The following is an 18,346-nucleotide window of genomic DNA, read 5'->3' as shown; positions in this document are numbered from 1 at the left end:
TGTTGTACAGACACCAGGTGATGTTGTACAGACCAGGTGATGTTGTACAGACCAGGTGATGTTGTACAGACCAGGTGATGTTGTACAGACCAGGTGATTATCCTCTACAGGTCTGTCAACACGACGACCCTCTGTGTTTTCACTCTGTCTCCTAATCAGTATCTTCTCTGTCCATGGTGCTGAACAGTGAGCTTTTTTAAAAAAACCCACCCATCTAATTTTATTGTCTCTGTCCGTGGTGCTGAAACAACAGCTCCCTGTGAAGCGATCACTCCTAGACTTAATGAACTCCTTTAATCAACTCTGTCCATGGGGCCCAACCACTGGCTCCCGGGACGGACCTTTTTCATTTTGATTTATGACATGGATTCAGATGTGAATGTTTGGTTCTAATACAGACGTCGCCACTTGATCTACACTGTAATCTCTTGGCTAAGTGACGGACGGTGCTGTGCAACAGTAATACAGTAAAGGAAGAATGGTTTACATTATTGTACATATATATAATACACATCGGTGCAACAGTAATACAGTAAAGGAAGAAATTATTGTACATATATATAATACATATCATTATTGTTAATATATTTCCATTTTAACTATTATATTGCTGCTATATTATAATATATGTTTTTCTGTCAAAAATATAATTGCTGTTTTATATTTGTTTATACTCTATTATTACTGTGTATATCTCTGCTATTATATTTCTAAGTATTTCATAGCATATATGGTATTATATTATATACTTTGAAACGTACAATATCACGTGTATACTATAAAAGTCTGATGCTATCATTCAATATATTAATAACCAATGTTTTATTTCGCATGCTGTAAAGATACTATTCTTCTTATTTTTTATTCTTAAAATATATAAATACATTGGAATTCATCGGTAACTAGATTTAATTAAAAAAAAAGATTTGGGTTTGTTAGCGCCACAGGTAAAATCAGAAATGTGAATTAACCCACGAACGCACGTATTCCTCTTCAAAAAAAAAACAAAAAAAAAAAAAAACTCGATCCAGTGTCTCCGGGGGCGACAAAGAAAAATGTGATGATGTCACGAAATGATATTATGGGATTTCATTGTCGTTCGTCTCCGCGGGAGGAGGCTGCTGACGTCACAGGACGTGTGTGAGCTGAGGAGAGGACGGACAATAAAAGGTGGACATGAGGAGAACTTCTCTCATCCAAACACTGACTGACTTCTGTCCACACGACGAGACGACGAGATTCTGACTGTGGAAAAGTCGGCGGAAAACTAAAGGTAAGTTATTATTTTTTTTAAAGTTTTGTTTGTTTGACCGGGAAAGTTTGTTTAGTTAAGTTGTAAAGTGCTGTACATGTTTCTCTGTCTCTGGAGTTGGACCTTCATCCCAGTTCTACCTCATGTGTTTCTGTAGATGCAGAAGTGCTTTGGGATTTTTTGTGTGTCGCTCATTTTCTGCGCAGCTCTGTCCGAGACCATCGGGCTGGTTATCGCGGTAAGATCTCCGACTGATTAGGATCGGATTCTAAAAAATAAACTTTTAAATACATGCTGTTGGATGTGTGCTTGTTGAAGACCAGAAAGTAACCGGAAATGTATTTAAAGTATATTTTTTAACAAGAATTCAAATATTCAAAGTTTTACAAAATACTGTTTTCGGCTAAATATATGTTTTGTGCTAATTCATGTGTATTATTTATTATTATTACTTAATCAATTTTACTTATATATAGAATATTTAGTATTTTCTGATCTCAGAAATTTCCTTTATCTTAGTCACATTTTCTGGAGGCTATGAATACAAGTCTATAAAGGTTTGAGGAGGTAATAAAATTAAAAAAAAAAAACTTCTTACAGCTTTTTACTCCTTTATCCTGATTGATCCTGATTTCAGTGAGAAGTATTACATTTTAACATTTAGTATTAAAAATCTGAATGGAGTGTGTTGCTGCAGTGTAAGATGTGACTGTGTTGAATGGGAATAATGAATTGTATAGGTTTGAATGTAGTATAGAAAAGGAAGCGGCTAGAACATTCCAGAATTTTCCTAAATACAGAGTTTGTTGTTTGTCATTGCAGGCGAAGGAGAAGCGAGGCTGGACCCTGAACAGCGCCGGTTACCTTTTAGGTCCCCGTAAGTCCTGACTGACCACACACACACACTCACACACACACACACACACACACCAGAGTCAGAGTCTGATCTTAATCACATCATTCTACTGCGACACTGTCTTTACTGTACAGTAAAATAAAAAACATTTACCACAGAATCAAACTCATAAAACCAGACTCACCAAGTAGTAAAACTATATATTTATATATTTTTTTAAAAGTGAATCTCTGTCCTCTGCTTGATGCAACAATTTACAGTGTGGATATTGCGCCACCTGGTCATTCACAGAAACAATGCTTCTACTTTTTAGAGGAAGTGGATAAGGGAACACTGAAACCTGGAGGAGGACAGAGAGGAAAGAAACACTCCCCGGCTTCTGCCATGTAATAGATCATACAAAAATAGTAGCTTATCAATTCAGAAAGAGCTAAAAACTAGTTTAAGATATGACAAATTGAAAAATTAAATAATAATCATCAGCTAACGATTACTGTCATGATTACTGATGTGTATAGAATTTGGCAAACCTGACAGAGAGACGCAAGAAATAGACGTAGCTACAAATTTTTAGTTTAGATTAGTTTTAACTAATCGACTTTCAGATACAGACGGCTCAAGATTAGCTGGAGCTGTGATAATAGTCAGACTGGGTGGAAGAGTTACGACAAAGTTACAAAAACAATCCAAAGTAAGCTAGAAAAAAAGAGGGAAAATTTGTGAGAAAAAAATAATCGAGTTAGCCACATGTAGCCAAAAAATAGCTTTAAAGATAAATCACATATAATGATTTCTAGAAAATATATGTTTTTTTTAAATACATTTTTTGCACCTAATGTGGAATCATGACAAATTGTGCCAAAAAATAAATCATTAAATTTAATAGAATTTACTTTGCTGCCAGTTAAATGTGCTGCTGTTGTCCACAAAATGGCCTTCGGCCTGAACGGACAATAACCGTCTCTGCAGCTTTTGTTGTAGCTAATGAGCTCAGACACAGAGGGCGTCATTTCCCCCTTTTTGTTTCTCTGTTACACATCCAGGAACAATACCTGAAAACGATGCTTCTGTAACACTGCCGCTCTTCTGACTTTGTCCTCTGTCCACTGTCTGACACACCATGATCATTTAGTGTAATTTAAAGACAGAGCTTTATTATGTTTGAAGGACACATTAAACCAACACTGGGTATCCAGACGCATGTGTGTGTATGTGTGTGTGTGTGTGTGAGAAGCCCAGGTAAAGGTTGCTCCTGCCTCATCCTGTGTTTCAGGTCGTATTGATCACCTAATTCAGATAAAGGATTCTCCCAGTGCCAGAGGCAGAGACGAGCTGGTCACTCAATGTAAGATAGAAACATATATACGGCTGCTGCAGGGCCTTGGTGTCAGGTTAGGAATTGCTCTGTCTGAACGTCTCCCATCTTGGCTGCTTCTGACACTTACCAGCAGAGGGCGTCTGCTAACCCGCTGCTCTCTGTGCTCACGCATCAAATTCTGCCTTTCTGTGTGCGCTTTCAAAAACAAGAAAAACAAAATAGTCCAGATCTGGACTGCAGGTAGGACAGTCAACCACTGACACTATCTATATATCTAGATCTAGATCTAGATCTATACAGAGCTACTTATTTTTACTACAAGGTCCTATTATGGAAGGTGTCAATCAAACACAAAAATCCACATAAACATGGAAGTAGCATCAATGCTAATAATGGAGATGCAGATGTAGTTGACTTTTTCTTGTGTTTGTAAACAACTAACTCCGCTGCCAATTTCTAACACACAGATCACAGATTACATGCTTAGTATTCGCAGGATCTACTGTGGATGACACCATACGTATAGTCGAGCTACATTTGCTGCTAACCTGCCTGACATTTGTCTGTCGACTCCTGTCATAACATCATCTTTTTGTCACATTCGTGTATTTTATTTTGTTTTATTATCTGCACTATTATATGAGAGTTTCCTCTCCATTTTGGAGTGGCCTCAAATCAAACCTTTTTTTCCCTCTAGTTTTATGGTTATGGACACTAGAGGTCACTAAAACACCCAAATGTTTTGCGTTAGGCACAGGTGTCCAGTAGTCTAGGTCAGCGGTCCCCAACCTTTTTTGTACCAAGTACTGGTCGGCCGGTACTAGCCGTTACTGCGGACCTGTACTACTGCGACATTTCAACTTTTGAAATAAAACATCTTCTGTTAGTATTAGAATCTGAATGACCTACTGTTTTGAAACATTACCATATGACCTCCGGACCAGCACCCTGGTCTTCAGACCAGGGGTTGGGAACCCTTGGTCTAGGTGATGTTGAAGGGAATGTGTTTTTCCTGTTAAAGTGAGGTTTGAGGTCAATCTTTAACCACTGGACCAAGGTTTAAAAGGTTTTTGTTTATAACCATTACTGTAAAATGTCAGCAAGTCAGAAGAAAAATCATAATATAAAAAGAAAGAAGGTTCTAGTGTTGTCTCTGCAGACAGCCACTGCCTACGTCGATATTTAAATGACGATAATTAGACCAACAAAAACGCAGAGTTGGCTCAAGCTCCACTTTAGCTAATGAGGAAACTGAAGAACTGAAGAATGGCTTAAACCTTTCACTCTACGTTTCCTCGCTCCGCTCCACTCCCACTTCATGACCACTCACAGAGTGCGTACGAGGAGGGGTGGACTGAAAAACACTGGCACCTAGTGGTAAAAACGTCAAGGAGTTCCTCTTAAAAAAGGAACTCTGCAAATGTTTTTCATTAAGTGGATATATTTATAGGGAAAAGTACAAGTATGTACAGTATCTTAAAAGCACTTGCCTTCCCTCACCTGTAGGGGTGCTATAGAGACGTTTTTTCCTTATATTTCCACAGCACATTAATTTGTTTGCCAATCAATTTTTTTTACTGCTGCCATTTTTTTTTTTTTGTGATTGCATAATTTCTTCCTGTTGTTTGTTTTTACTGCAATTCCATGAGCCAAGCCCTGCAGGTGGTCTGTACAAGTTTGGAAATTAACTCACACAGTAATAAACCAATTAGTTCAGTGGAATAATCAAGTGTACAACAATGTCCTGTAGCTCTTTTTACCAGGTCTAGTCAGAGGTGTGCCATGTGTTCACTGTGTATGTGTGTGTGTCCAACATGTGCTGCTGCTGTAGCCAAGGAACTCCCACTGTTTTTGTTTGTTGTTCTTTTTTTGGGGGGGCGTTGTTATAAGGAACTCCCACTGTTTTTGTTTGTTGGGGGGGCGTTGTTATGATATTAGAGCAGCAGCCTAGAGTTCCACAGAGCAGCAGCAGCGAGCGCCCCCTATTGGTGCAAGCGGTGTTAATTTTAAGAGGTCTCTGAGTCAGAGTGATATGTGTTTGTGTAGTAAAATTAATTTAGCTTTTTATTTTTATTACCATGATTTAGGATGAATAGTCTTTGATTAATATGGCAGTGGAAGGCCTCATTCATATGACAGTTTAGACACTGTCTAACTAGAGTTGGTTTATATCACCTGAGAAATTCAGGCTTGATGAATCCTGGAGCAGTACCAACCCGTTACTGCCCCCTGCCCTCAATCACAAGAACTGCTGCAGCTCAACTACAGATGTTTCAGTTAAGATTCTAATGCAGTGCTGACTCTGAAGCTGATCCACGTTCTCTTCATATGACTATAACCACTGTGCTCACACCTCATTGTCCAGATGGTATAGATGGACACAGGACTCTAGGAGACAAGCCGGGTCTGGCTGGCAAGAGGGACATGGGTCAGGAGGACGACTTCAGGACAGGTCTGTTTCTCAATCTCACATGGCCACTGGACGGCCACCGTGTATTGGAACCGAATTTCTTTTTTTTCTTTTTTTTGTACTGTATAAATTCCACATGGTTTCTGCTGAGCTGTGAACTCTAGATGACACAGAGTTAGTTGCTGTTGTCTTGTTCTCTTCACAGGTGCTCTAAGAATAGCAGATGAAGATATCATTCACACCATCATCGACTTTGTGTCATACCTCAAACTCAAAGGTATGATTGGATGTGTCTGGAACCACTCGGTAACTTTTTGATGCTGAGTGGACGCTGTGGTGCAGTGTTTTTGTTCACGCACGAGCAGAAGGCGTTTAATTTTTTAGATCATTACAAAAAAATTAAAAGTTATCGTCTTCCAAATCGAACCAAATTATTTTATTTTAAAATTCATATATATACATATATATGTATATACACTATATGGCCAAAAGTGTATAGGTGAGCGAATACTTTTGGCCATATAGTGTATATATTGTATATATGGTATTTTTTGGTAATGAATTATACTGTGCAGCAGTGAGTTTTAATGACTTGAATTCCACAGTTGAAGCTTCTGACCCGGTTACACACGTGTGTTGAAGTTGTCCACCTGTGTGTGTGTGTTACAGAGATGGGAGCCCTGGATAACCTGCCCTCCTCCGTGACATCAGACGAACTGACCAATCCTTAAAGGCACCGTCTGCCTCTTCTTCTTTTTTTGTTTGCTCTTCTGTCATCTACTGCCTGACTTCCACTACCCCCCAAGACCACCTCATCTACCGTAGCCAAACTCCACCCAAACACTGACACCGGATTGGAGCAAAATTCTGATTCTTTAACGTAACTTCGTACAGAGATTGATTTTCTCTTTGATACTCTGCGGTATTATCGGGTACTTCTGTGTAAATAAAACATCCACGGTCATGAGTGTAGGCACATCTTAGTAAAAATCACACACTGTGTAACCACAACCATCTGATTCAAGAAAAACGTGTGAAATAAACAAATGGCACTGGACTCACCAGACGATTCTGTTGTGTTTCTTTCTACGACTCATCGTCATAATAAAGACATACACAATTCATTCATCTACCGCTTATTTCAAATTTCAAAAAATTAAAATGTACTTGTTGAGATATACAACAAACACAGAAACAACTGGAACAACAACAGGAGTGTTTTTAAAATACCTTTAAATGATCTAGTCTCAAGTATTAAATTTATTGAAAGCCTATATTCATATATATATTATTTTACGTTTTCAAATGTATTTATATAATAATTAATAAGAATAAAAACATCTTGGACTTCTACGTCATAATTTCGCCATTATTCTCATATTTTTAATTAAAACAAAAACAAAAAACAAAACTTGTTGGTTTTAAAGTTGTCCCTTCCAAATTTCCGTTACTCGTCACTGTTGATTTCATTTTTATACAAGCGTTCCCTCCGAAAGCGTTAAAAGGGTGCGCTTCATTTGCGTACGGGCAAGAGAAAATGAAACTCATGACAGTTTGAGTTTCCGTTAGCTTTCAGGAATTAACTCGTTAATGCTCCAAACGAGCGCACCTTGACTGATTACGCTACATTTACGTACCTTAACCTCACTACACGAACTCTCAAACAACCTGTAAGGTAAAGCGTTTAACTAAATTTGCTAGAAATTATAAATATGATCGAAGTCAGCCTACTCGAATTATCACTTTATTTTTTACATTAATTTAACGTCATCAAAAAGAAAGCAGTCATACGTCATTGAGCTTAATGCTAACTCTTAAGCACGAAAGTTTGTGTGTTAAGTGGTTAAAAAAAGTAAGTACTTTTTTTCGAAAGAAAAAAAACAATCGAATTCATTTTTAGTAGGTAAATAATAAAGTCTATAGACCGTTAATAAGTCTCTTATAAGTACGCAGTCTTTTACCTAATATACAGCATCCAGGAGTAGTATGTACAGTATTCAAATATTACTCTAAGAACTAAGAGGTAACTTAACAGCTAACCACCACTGCCACTTCTGGTCGACTGTTGTAACTGCACAGCAATATAGCAATAATATATATCAATATAAATAACCATTTATTTCACAGTTTCTACAGAGCTACAGTTCAGCATCTACAGTATGAGTTGAAGTGAAACGGTGAAAAAAAAATGCAGCATCAATGTCATTCATCAACACAGTAAGAAAATAGAACGCTAATTTAAACATGTTGCTTCTACCACACTGTCAGTGTGTCTCTGGGGTCACCTTTCCTAAAAGTAAAGATCAAAATTAATATATAATAAAACTGCAGTTTTTGCTTAATTAATTATTGCAGAAAATAAACAAGCATACAATTAGCCATGGTAATAGCACATGAAGGGATTATATTTTGGATACATAATCACACCACATGCTGATGACAACTACACTTTAAAACACCTCAGGTATATATCATCCAACCTGCTAACCTTAAAGGAAACCTTCACATTATTTTGAGTTTGCAGCCTGCACTCAGTGGCTTGTTGAAAAGGCTACTAACTAGGGACATGACTTGCAATATATTTTCTGTTTTGAATTCTGAAGAGCTGAGGCCACGTTGTCAGCGTTCAAGTCCAGGAAACACTGCAGTTGCCAGAAATCCCACTGCTTCAACGGGTGAGTAACACAAGAGATATACTCACTATATTATTAGAAATATAATAGAGCCCATCCAGTTTTATTAATCTGGAACATCTGTTTATTCAGCCATTGCAAGTGTTTTGCCAGTGGAGTCCTGTGCCACAACTGTAACTGCATAAACTGCTGCAACGACGAGGAACATGAGAGAGAACAACACAAAGTAAAGGTTTGGAATATTATGCAGATCTGCCTTTAACTGACACGATAAAAAAAATGTAATGTTTCATTGGCCAAAGTAACAAACAAAGCAACACTGATGCTTCAGGGCCCCACCGTGACGTGTGACAATGACAACTATGTTACAGTGACTCACACTGAGCCGCAGTGAGTGTTCCTCAGCTCCACGGTGACTGAGAAACTCTGTGCTCCTGCTGTGTGATGCTCAACGATCATTGACCGACTTGTGTGCTGACTGCAAATCTGTCCCCAACGGTTGAACACCATTGACATACGCCCGCTGCGGGTGTCGGCGCCGTGGTGGGTTTGAACGAGTGTGATGTCTCCGACGTGCAGTTGTACCAGGGTGACGGGTGTCACTTTATTAGTCGTTCCGTTTCTGATCAGAAATCAGTACAGGCACATTCTCTCAACTAGTGTGTGTCAGAGAAACTTTGAAATCTTTGTCTCCTCTCAGTACGCTGTGCTCACCTACGTTAACTTAAAATAGTTTCCTCTTTATTATACTTTAGATCTTAAAACTTGAGTACATTATTACCTATACAATATCTCTGCACAGTTTGGGTCATAACTGGGTCTAACTCTCTGTCCTTGCTTTTGTTTTCAGTTGTATTTAGACCGAAAAGTGAACACCAACATTGGCTGCAATTGTAAACGCTCCAGCTGCCTCAAGAACTACTGCAAGTGCTTTGAAGTAATTACACACACGTGTTAAAAATTGACTTAATAAAAGCAGCAAAACATTTTTTAAGAAAAAAAAAACCTGGCTCATGTTCACCTCACCTTCTTACCAAGCTCTACATCTGTTTACACCTGTTCACTCTGTTCAGGCAGGGATTAAATGCTCAATCAGCTGTACATGTGTTGGCTGTAGAAACTACAGAGTTGACGTGGGTGTGATGTCTGCACAGAACACGTAAGTCAAAATCAATTCCACCTTCTCACAGGCTGCCTTTTTTTTAATGTAAGGTTATTAGGTGTACTTAAGGAGATGCGGTGAAATCATCAGGACATATTAACTAGTAAAACTGTAACTGAACTGCAGTTGAGTGTGATGTACATCAACCAGCCACAGGGGGGCTCTGTATTTCTAAAGTAGTATTTTTTTTTTTGTTTTTTAATGACATTTTTCGTTTTAACCTTTTTAAAATTTGCTCTTAAATGTGTGTTTGTGTTTAGATGGCCAATTTTAATGACATTTTTCGTTTTAACCTTAAAGCCTTTTTTAAAATTTGCTCTTAAACGTGTGTTTGTGTTTAGATGGCCAGGATCAGTCATCACCTCTGCTGTGGTGGAGGCTGTGTGTGGTTCTTTACTGGTCCAGGCTGAACTGGCAGAGAACATCGACCTGACTGCAGCACAGGCCGAACGCATGTTGCTGCAGGAGTTTGGTCGCTGTCTGACTCAGATAACAGAGGCCATGTTCAATGATTAACATTTCTATTTCCCATTGTATTCACTAGAAGGTTTTTGAAGTATTTCTTATACTGTCCCGCCAGCAAAGGGGAGTCGTTAACGTTTCATTGAAGGGAAGTTAAACGCTTGCATCCGTAAGTGTAAATGTTATCCTGAAAAACTAGAGAGATTTTGAAGATCTGTTCACAGATGTTTCATTTGAAGCGTTGACTGCACAGATGGTTTTCACACCTTTAAATTCTTCTAGTTATTCGAGTTATTCTATAGAAATCTGGGACATTGAGGAATTTAAAAACCTCAAATATGTACATTCAAATGCATTCTTCATGTATTACTTGTTTTTATTCTTCTGCATGACTAAAGCTGTAACTACACACCAGTGTTGAAGAATGATTTTTGTTCATAATTCCAAAATAAAAGTGTTTTCTTTGTGTTATCTACACCTTAAACATTCATTTTTGTTGTCTACAAACTAAAAAGTGGAAGAAAATGAAAGAAAAATACTTACAGTGGACTGGAAATCTGGCCTGGAGTGAAAGGTGAGAGTTGGCTTAAAACATGAGCAGAGGAGGAAAGAGATCCAGGTGAACAGGCGATGGTAATCAGGGCAGAGCCTGCGATTAGGAGAGAGGGAAAAAACATTAGGCTCAAACATAAACAACAACCATGAATAGATAAATGCAAGATACTGCAACAGCGTACACTGCCACATGCTGGAAGAAGTTATTAGTTTGATACCTGCTCTCTTTGTAGTTTGAAACATGACAATGGAGGATTTGGTTCACTTTACATACAAAAAAGGAATAAACTATGTACAATATTTTTATTCCTACCTCATTGAGAGTCAATAAAAGAATTGATAAGAAATGTAGTTTGATATATGATATCATTAACCAAACTACACTTGGTAAATCCTTATCAATTCCCAATATATGTATCAGTGTTTATAAAATATATTATTTAAAAATTTTCATTTTCATTTGTCCTCAAAACGTAAACAGTTGAAATCGTCCCATTATCAGATTTCCAGTGGTACCTGAACCGACCTTGTGTGACGTATGACGACGTCATAACGTATAAAATTGTTATTTAATAATTTTCGTATTCTAAACAAATGTAATAATTATTAGTGAAGAAAATACTTCTTCACTTTACTTAAAAAGATGGTTCTTTCCATATTTTGTAACGTTGTCTTTGGGTTTACAGAGGGGAGTTTTCCCGAGCCAGAAGCTAATGCTAGTTGGAGGGCCTTAGCCCGGAAACGTTTGGGGACCCCTGCTATGTATTATTCAGTGAGCAATAAGGAAGTAGCTTCTCTTCCCGTCCTGTAGGTGACGCTAAGAAAAGCAGTTTGACAGCTCTGTTGGATGAGTTCTGTGTGCTGGTACATTTTTTTTTATTTCATTAAAATCTTCAAATCATCTGAACAAGTGTGTGACGCAGACTTGTACTCACAGAATGTGTACACTCCAGTGTTTTGTTTTTCTCCACAAACAACCTTTTTAGACGGACACTCAGTTATTGCTCATAGAGAGCTCTCAGAACTAATGCAATTTCCTGCTACTTGTTAACCTCACAAGGAAAAAAAAACAAGAAAAAAAACCCAAACAGCTACAACAACAACAAAACGGGGACAACATACTTGTGTTTATGACTCTTCGGGACGAGAAACGATCGATGTTCCTGACTGCAGACCGCGGCCGTGACGTCAGCTCGTGTTGTTGTGCTGTTTTTTTTAGCTGCTCGTAAACAGGAGTCCCGCCAGGCATCGCGGTGAGTGGGATCGAACCCGCTACTCCTGCTGCTGCTGATGGAGGATATAAGCAGCCTGGAACATCGCTGGGAGACACATGCTGTGACTGGACTGACTGCTCTCACTCCAGAAGACATGGTAAGTGGACATAGGTTCGTGTTCCCATCTTAGGGATCATCAGTCAGGTGTGAGCTCTGTGTACCAGTGCAGGTATGTCTGACGTTTTTATATTTTAATGTGGAGTCTGTTGAAGCCGCTACAGCTGCAATGAAGTTTTTATTTATTTATGTATTTCTTTATTTTCAACTTTGCAATTACTCCTACAGAATATGTGACTTCTGGTTGTTATAACACTTTTGAAAATAAATATGATATTACGTTTATGACGACTAGACTCGCTCTTTAAAGATTAGGAATGGTATTTAAATACTACTACTATTAATTTTCTCAAGTACAGTACAGTACTTATCATTCAGGATCATCTTGGCATGGTTTGAATTTTGAAGTATGTGTACTTCACAGTGCTTTGTAGAACTGAATGAATTGAAGCTAGTGCAAAAAAGAAAAAAAAGAAAAGCCAAACAACACATTAAACTATATTGTAAAATTAGTTTTTGACATTCCATCATTACTTTGACTTGAGCTGCTAAAAAGTGCTATATTGTCCTTATTATTGTTTATTAATATATTCTTATTATTATTTGTTATTTTGTAAAGAGAAGCTACAAATAACACCGGGACAGTACTGTAAGCTCTTACTTTGAAGAGTCACCCAGCGTATAACTTTACAGACTTTAAGACAATCCAGAGTTTATACAGTGTGTCATTTAGTCCAGTGTGATTGTACATGTAGGTTGTTTACAGAAAGTTGACGTTTCATTGTTTTTCTTCTAGAAGATTAAAGCTCCGGTCGTCTGGGCGTGTTCGTTAATCGCCTCCCTGTTGGTCGACTCCTGTCATGCGCAAAAGGTAATGTTGACCTGCACCTTAGGTTGTCTTTTTTTTGTTTTTGTTTTTGTTTTTTTGAAAGCCTAAGTGTAGAAATTGTTGATGTCTCTCCACAGCTGAACATCCACTGGGGGCCTCAGTCCATGATGTACCTGAAGGGCAAATGTGAGTCAGCCTTTCAGCTGAGCCTGTCTACTCCCTATAACACTGTCTCTGTGGCAGGTCATTAGTAGGACGTGAATAAAATAAAAAATAAAACAGAATAAAATAATTATTTTATTATTATCTAATGACATGACATGTTTTAAATGAACATTACTATGAAGTATTATCACATCTATTGTATTTCCTTGAGTGAAAAAAAAAATCTTTTTCATGTATTTTTTTCTTCTTTTTTTTGTAATGAACTAAGTTAGATGAAGGTCAAAAGTGTCCTGCTTTTATTGTGATTGTCTTCAGACGGCAGGAGGTTTGTAACGGAGGAGAACAACAAGGCACCACTGCTGTCCTTGCACGGCTGGTTTGCAGTACTTCGAGGTACAGTACAATCTAGATTTAGATCTAAAAGATATTTTAACATCTTAGTGATGATGGACACTATGAGACTTTGAAAGACATCTTTGTCCAAATGAGTTGTTTTGTCCAGCTCCAGTACGGCCAATGAGTTGTTTTGTCCAGCTCCAGTACAGCCCCAGTTGACCATGTGTGTGTGTGTGTGTGTGTGCAGGTAGCCAGAGACTGCAGTCTTTGCAGATAAGTCGCCCCGGTCACATCGTGATTTCTGACGGTAAAGTCCTCGTCCACTTCCTCCAGGACAGATGAGAGAGTCCCCGTCCGCACGCTCACTGAGAACATGTCCAGAACATGACGGACGCTCCTGTGTCCACAGAACCACACAGCACTGACATCAGGGTCTATTTTATACTGGATGCTTCAAACCCAGACGTAGGACAGTGATCAGACACGTCACTGCTATCGGCTGCAGTATCACAGTACTCACCAGAGCTCCTCATGTTGTTCAAATACAGTATATACATAATATTGTTGTCCCTTTATTCTCAGTGATCCGACTTCCTCTCAGTATTTCCGTGTATATTTGTTTAACAGTGTGTAATATTTCACAGGTTTCAACTTGCTGTAAATAAAGCAGAACTTAAAATGTTGAAAAAAAGCCTTTTGCCATTATTACCTTTTTGATCAAAGCCTTTTGCCATTATTACCTTTTTGGTTTTGGTTTTGATCATGGTGAGACCGTCAACAATTCAGAAAACGACTGACGTTTATGTTTTACTGACTGTAAGGTGTCACTGTGACCACCAGGGGACGACATTGTACGGTAAAAAAAATAGCCACGCTGTACCTCAATTGTATTTTGCTCAAAATGTCAGTTGAAAGTACCGCAGGTCTGACAAGGTATGAAAATATTGCTGAATTAACACGATATTACAACAGCGCCACTTTGTGGTGACGTCTTTAAGCAGCAGTTTGACCATGCTATAGTTGAGTGATTAGAAATAATTTAGTAATTAGCAATAATTTGGAGATTTGTTTTAATGACACGACATCCGAGGATTGGACGGCGCCGTTGTTTTAACAAACTGATGTTGAATGTTGTGGCTTCGTTAAGAGCTGTTTTTCCATCTTTGTTTCAAAAGCTGCAGTTTTTCGATTTCCTCCACACTTTTAATTAGGATCAGCTAAATAAACAGAAGCCAAACTTGGTTAAGCTAACCATGTAAGTGATACCGACTTGGTTTGGACGGGTCACACTTTTCTGATTAGGCTGTGTTTTTAAGCTGTATTTCCCAATTATAGCTAGCTAAGGTGTAGCTACATAAACATAGCGGCTAATTTGCTTAACTTAGCTGAAGGCTAGACAGAAATGAGCAAAAATTACTAAAACAATGTGATTTCCCTTAACTTAGCTGAAGGCTAGACAGAAATTAGCAAAAAATTACTAAAACAATGTGCTTTCCCTTGCATAAGTTATGTATCTTTGGAAAAAATAAAAGTTAACAACAGGATGTTATAATATTATCAAAAAAATCCCAAAAGAGATTAAAGTGTGCCAAAAACAAACAAACAAATATGAAAAAATAGCCCCAAAAAGAAGTAGCTGTATCTTGCTAATGTTAGCCAAAGCAGCCCAACACTTACCACACAGGAACAACAAATAATCAATATCCTTTATAGGATAAGTCCTTCAACCGTCTGTCACACAAATCTATTTAGTGGAAGTTAATTTAAAGCCCAAGGACCTGGTGGAAGAGATAAAGACGTGCACTCCAGGAAACACAAATCTGAGGGTACGGTATATTGCAGGGGGGCCAGCACAATCACCAAAAAAAAAAAAAAAAAAAAAAAAAGTAGGTAAAATTCATCTCATACACAGTTTCTACAACCTCTGCATCAGCTCCTGGGAGTCGATCATTCATCTCCGGCTCAGTCAGGACCAGGACAACCTGCTCTTTCAAACACGACCAGGCAGATGTTGGCCACGTCTCCATGCCGACCTGCTGTCAGGACGGAAACCAGCCACCTGCAGAGCATTAACGGGGGCATCGACAAAGTCATCAGAAGCTCAGAGGGAGGGATCTGGAAATGGTAACCAGACACACCAGATAGGAAGATCTGAGGATTTAGAAAAAAAAGACACAAACCTTACAGAATACATATTTACTGCTATTTACTAAATAAAAATAAAATATATTTGTGGTATCATGTAGTTTGGTTGTTAAAATACCTGGACTGAGAAGATATAAAGACCTTGAATGTTCCGTTTCATGTATTTGACAAATGAATCTGAATGGCACCACATGCTTCTTCTTCTTCTTCTTCTATGAAATACTCATGGTCTTCCTCACATCTACTGTGTAAGTCATCTCTGTGTCAGTGTCTCCTCACAGTTCATCCAGTTGTGATGGTGATTCAGTTTGAAAATGCTGCCAAAAGTATTTGGGTGAAATGTGATCACGAGACAAAGAAGGACTGTAAAGAAAGGGAGCAGTGTGTGAGGGAGCCAACAGTTGTGACTGTAACACAAAACCCCCAGAGCTGCGCCAAGGGCCCCACTCACTGACACACACTCACTGACACACACACACACACGCATACTTGTTTATGTGAGTACTTCATAGACATAATGTATTCTTTAGCCCCTTACCCGAGCGCTAACCTTTATAAATATTTAGCCAATCCTAACACATACCATACACTTGACCTTTATACTATTACTCACTTTAAGATGAACCTTGAACCTCCAAAATCCATCTCACTCAGTGGGGACCTGCAAAATGTCCCCATAGGAATAAGTGTCCCAGAAACGACAGTATACCTCGAAGGACATGTCCCCACAAGGATACAATACAGGAACACAGGTACTGTAGCTGTAGCTACGCTTCCCCTCACAATCCACAGCCATCGCATTTTTTCAATAAACTGTGTAAACACAGAGGCACGTGGTGTTTTTCACTACAAAGTACTGCTGTTCAGTCAGTTGTAAAGTGAAACAAGACTGAGTCGTCTTGACCAATCATAATCGATCGTACATGGAGCTGACCTTCAACAAAACAAAATTAGGACCGGACAGTTGTTGTTTTGGTTTTTTTCTTGTCGGGGGGGGGGAGGTGGCATTTTATAAGCTCAAAATATCCTAACAAGTGCAATGCAACATGCACCAGTTGTTTGTCTTTAACTCCTGAGCTAAGGACATATTCTTTAATTTTGCTGAATGTTTAAAAACCAACGCACAAATACATCAAATATTTCACAGGTCCATACCGTACTCCATTTCTGAATTAATACTAGAGGTATTTTATAAAAAAAATTCACAGTAATTTTTTTTCTTGCAATAAAGAGACGTCTATTTGTTTTGTCGTCACAGTAACAGTCGAGCTGCTCACCCCTCTTTATTCAGTGATGTGAGCTAAAGAAGCAAATGATTCGTTTCCTTCATTTACACAGGTTTAAAAATATATATTTATATATCTATATAACGTAGTAAAGCTTTAAAAAACGTGAGTGGAATTCAGTAATAAATGAGGGCAAAAATCAAAAATAATTACAAGGAGTAAAAAAAGTTATAAAACTCATAATTTAATCCCTTTTTGTGACTGATTCACACCATCGCTGTCTTGACCATAATTAAGTTTATTGTACTACAGTATAAACTGTATACTGCATTTTTGGCCTTGATTTGAATAATACAAGGATCAACCCATTATTCTCTTGGCACTGATGAGTTATTGTGCCATTATTAAATATTGGTGTTGTGAAAATCAGCGCTTGTTGGAAAAAAAAAAAAAAAAAAAATCTCAGTATCAGTGAAAAACCAAGACGATCAACTGTCCGTGAGTTTGTCTTCGTGCTAACATGAACCCTGACCTTCTCACCTTCTCTGCTCACTGTGCCTCTCACGGCTCCATGTTTAGTCCCTGGAGCTTGTGGTAAATCACGAGTGGTGGTGAAGATGAGGTGAAGACGTTCAGAGGTGGACATCATAGCACAGCTCACCGTGACTCTACACCGAGCTGTCGGGAAAATCTTAACTTAAACTTAAATCATTCACATCGAGTGAATTGATATATATTTATAGATCATTTATCTATAGAAACCTACAGGGGAAGTTGCTGTCAATTGTTGTTGATTTGACGGCTGTCACTTTCCCCTCATTGGTTTACAAGTCATTGAAAAACTCCTCAAGTTGCTGTCAATTGTTGTTGATTTGATGGCTGTCACTTTCCCCTGATTGGTTTACAAGTCAAGGCATAGTGACGTTAAAATACTCCTAAAAACTCATCGTCTCAAGTCCAACATATCCATCACTTTGTCCACCACTGATGTAACGTGAAGTTTAAGTGTGGATTTCATACACACACAACATTTACGGTTGGTGAGCGACATGTTTTTCTGGTTCTCCAGAACGACTCAAATCACCTAAATACACGATGCTCCAATATCATTTTATTTTTTTCCCAGGAAGACTTTTTCTGGACTGTCTCTCTGTGTCCAGTCTAAGCAGAGTGAACGCCAACATAAAGACTCAGACAATGTGAAGGAGGTCAGTGAAGGCAACGCAACTGAAAAAATAGGTTCCGTAGTTTGAATGCTACCACGCACGTCTGGCAAAACAGCCCTTCTGTGATCTGCTATAGGTCGTCATGTTATACCTAAAACAGTCGTGTCCACCAATCAGGGTTGAGATTTACCGGCAACATAACTTACTATGAGGAAAGAGAAGCTAAAGTTCAGTTGCTGTTAGCCACAGCTAACCAGAGTCTTTGCTCCAGTTTGAGTCCAATGTTATGTTTTGTGAAAACTGCATCAACCTGAACTCTTTGACGTGAATTTTTTTTTTTGCACTGGGTGTAAAATCACAGTAAAAATCAACTGTTCTTAGAGCGCCCTCCGCTGGATCACACGGTACCTGCTTTCAACAGTCTGAGGTGTACTGACTGTTTGGTTTAAACTTGAACTCCCATGTTTGAATGTGGAAATATGCTATGAAAGTGGCAGCTC

At 38.4% G+C, this 18,346-nt stretch overlaps 3 protein-coding genes across 8 annotated transcripts; all 3 read left to right on the top strand.

The window, feature by feature from the left end:
* Positions 1 to 1,037: 1,037 nt before the first annotated feature.
* On the top strand, positions 1,038 to 6,919 carry gal (galanin/GMAP prepropeptide). 2 transcript variants are annotated; one of them, XM_008311544.3, is made up of 7 exons: positions 1,038 to 1,273; positions 1,410 to 1,490; positions 2,075 to 2,129; positions 3,382 to 3,453; positions 5,792 to 5,878; positions 6,042 to 6,113; positions 6,506 to 6,919. In XM_008311544.3, the coding sequence occupies exons 2-7, from the start codon at positions 1,410 to 1,412 to the stop codon at positions 6,565 to 6,567; spliced, it is 429 nt and encodes a 142-aa protein (XP_008309766.1). In that variant the 5' UTR covers positions 1,038 to 1,273; the 3' UTR covers positions 6,568 to 6,919. The 2 variants fall into 2 exon arrangements, with proteins under 2 accessions (XP_008309766.1, XP_008309765.1); XM_008311543.3 differs by lacking the exon at positions 3,382 to 3,453 and having other exon boundaries at positions 1,058 to 1,273.
* A 369-nt stretch (positions 6,920 to 7,288) lies between these two features.
* LOC103379843 (protein lin-54 homolog) lies at positions 7,289 to 10,565 on the top strand. 4 transcript variants are annotated; one of them, XM_008311542.3, is made up of 7 exons: positions 7,289 to 7,511; positions 7,964 to 8,053; positions 8,440 to 8,511; positions 8,602 to 8,695; positions 9,320 to 9,406; positions 9,543 to 9,628; positions 9,973 to 10,565. In XM_008311542.3, exons 2-7 carry the CDS (start codon positions 8,025 to 8,027, stop codon positions 10,145 to 10,147), a joined length of 543 nt encoding a protein of 180 aa, XP_008309764.1. In that variant the 5' UTR covers positions 7,289 to 7,511; positions 7,964 to 8,024; the 3' UTR covers positions 10,148 to 10,565. The 4 variants fall into 4 exon arrangements, 3 of the variants coding, with proteins under 3 accessions (XP_008309764.1, XP_008309762.1, XP_024912293.1); XM_008311540.3 differs by having other exon boundaries at positions 7,297 to 7,511; positions 8,602 to 8,701; XM_025056525.1 differs by lacking the exon at positions 7,289 to 7,511 and adding an exon at positions 7,518 to 7,859 and having other exon boundaries at positions 8,602 to 8,701.
* Positions 10,566 to 11,418: 853 nt separating this feature from the next.
* Positions 11,419 to 13,992, top strand: LOC107988649 (spexin-like). Of its 2 annotated transcripts, none has more exons than XM_017032774.2 (5): positions 11,419 to 12,019; positions 12,779 to 12,850; positions 12,946 to 12,994; positions 13,289 to 13,366; positions 13,557 to 13,992. In XM_017032774.2, exons 1-5 carry the CDS (start codon positions 11,939 to 11,941, stop codon positions 13,649 to 13,651), a joined length of 375 nt encoding a protein of 124 aa, XP_016888263.1. In that variant the 5' UTR covers positions 11,419 to 11,938; the 3' UTR covers positions 13,652 to 13,992. The 2 variants fall into 2 exon arrangements, with proteins under 2 accessions (XP_016888263.1, XP_016888261.1); XM_017032772.2 differs by having other exon boundaries at positions 12,776 to 12,850.
* Positions 13,993 to 18,346: the final 4,354 nt, after the last annotated feature.

This window comes from Cynoglossus semilaevis, chromosome 6 (genome assembly GCF_000523025.1).
Source record: "Cynoglossus semilaevis isolate Cse_v1.0 chromosome 6, Cse_v1.0, whole genome shotgun sequence".
Taxonomy (NCBI): Eukaryota; Metazoa; Chordata; class Actinopteri; order Pleuronectiformes; family Cynoglossidae; genus Cynoglossus; species Cynoglossus semilaevis.
The sequence above is the reverse complement of the archived record's forward strand: the minus strand, read 5'-3'. Positions and strand labels throughout refer to the sequence as shown.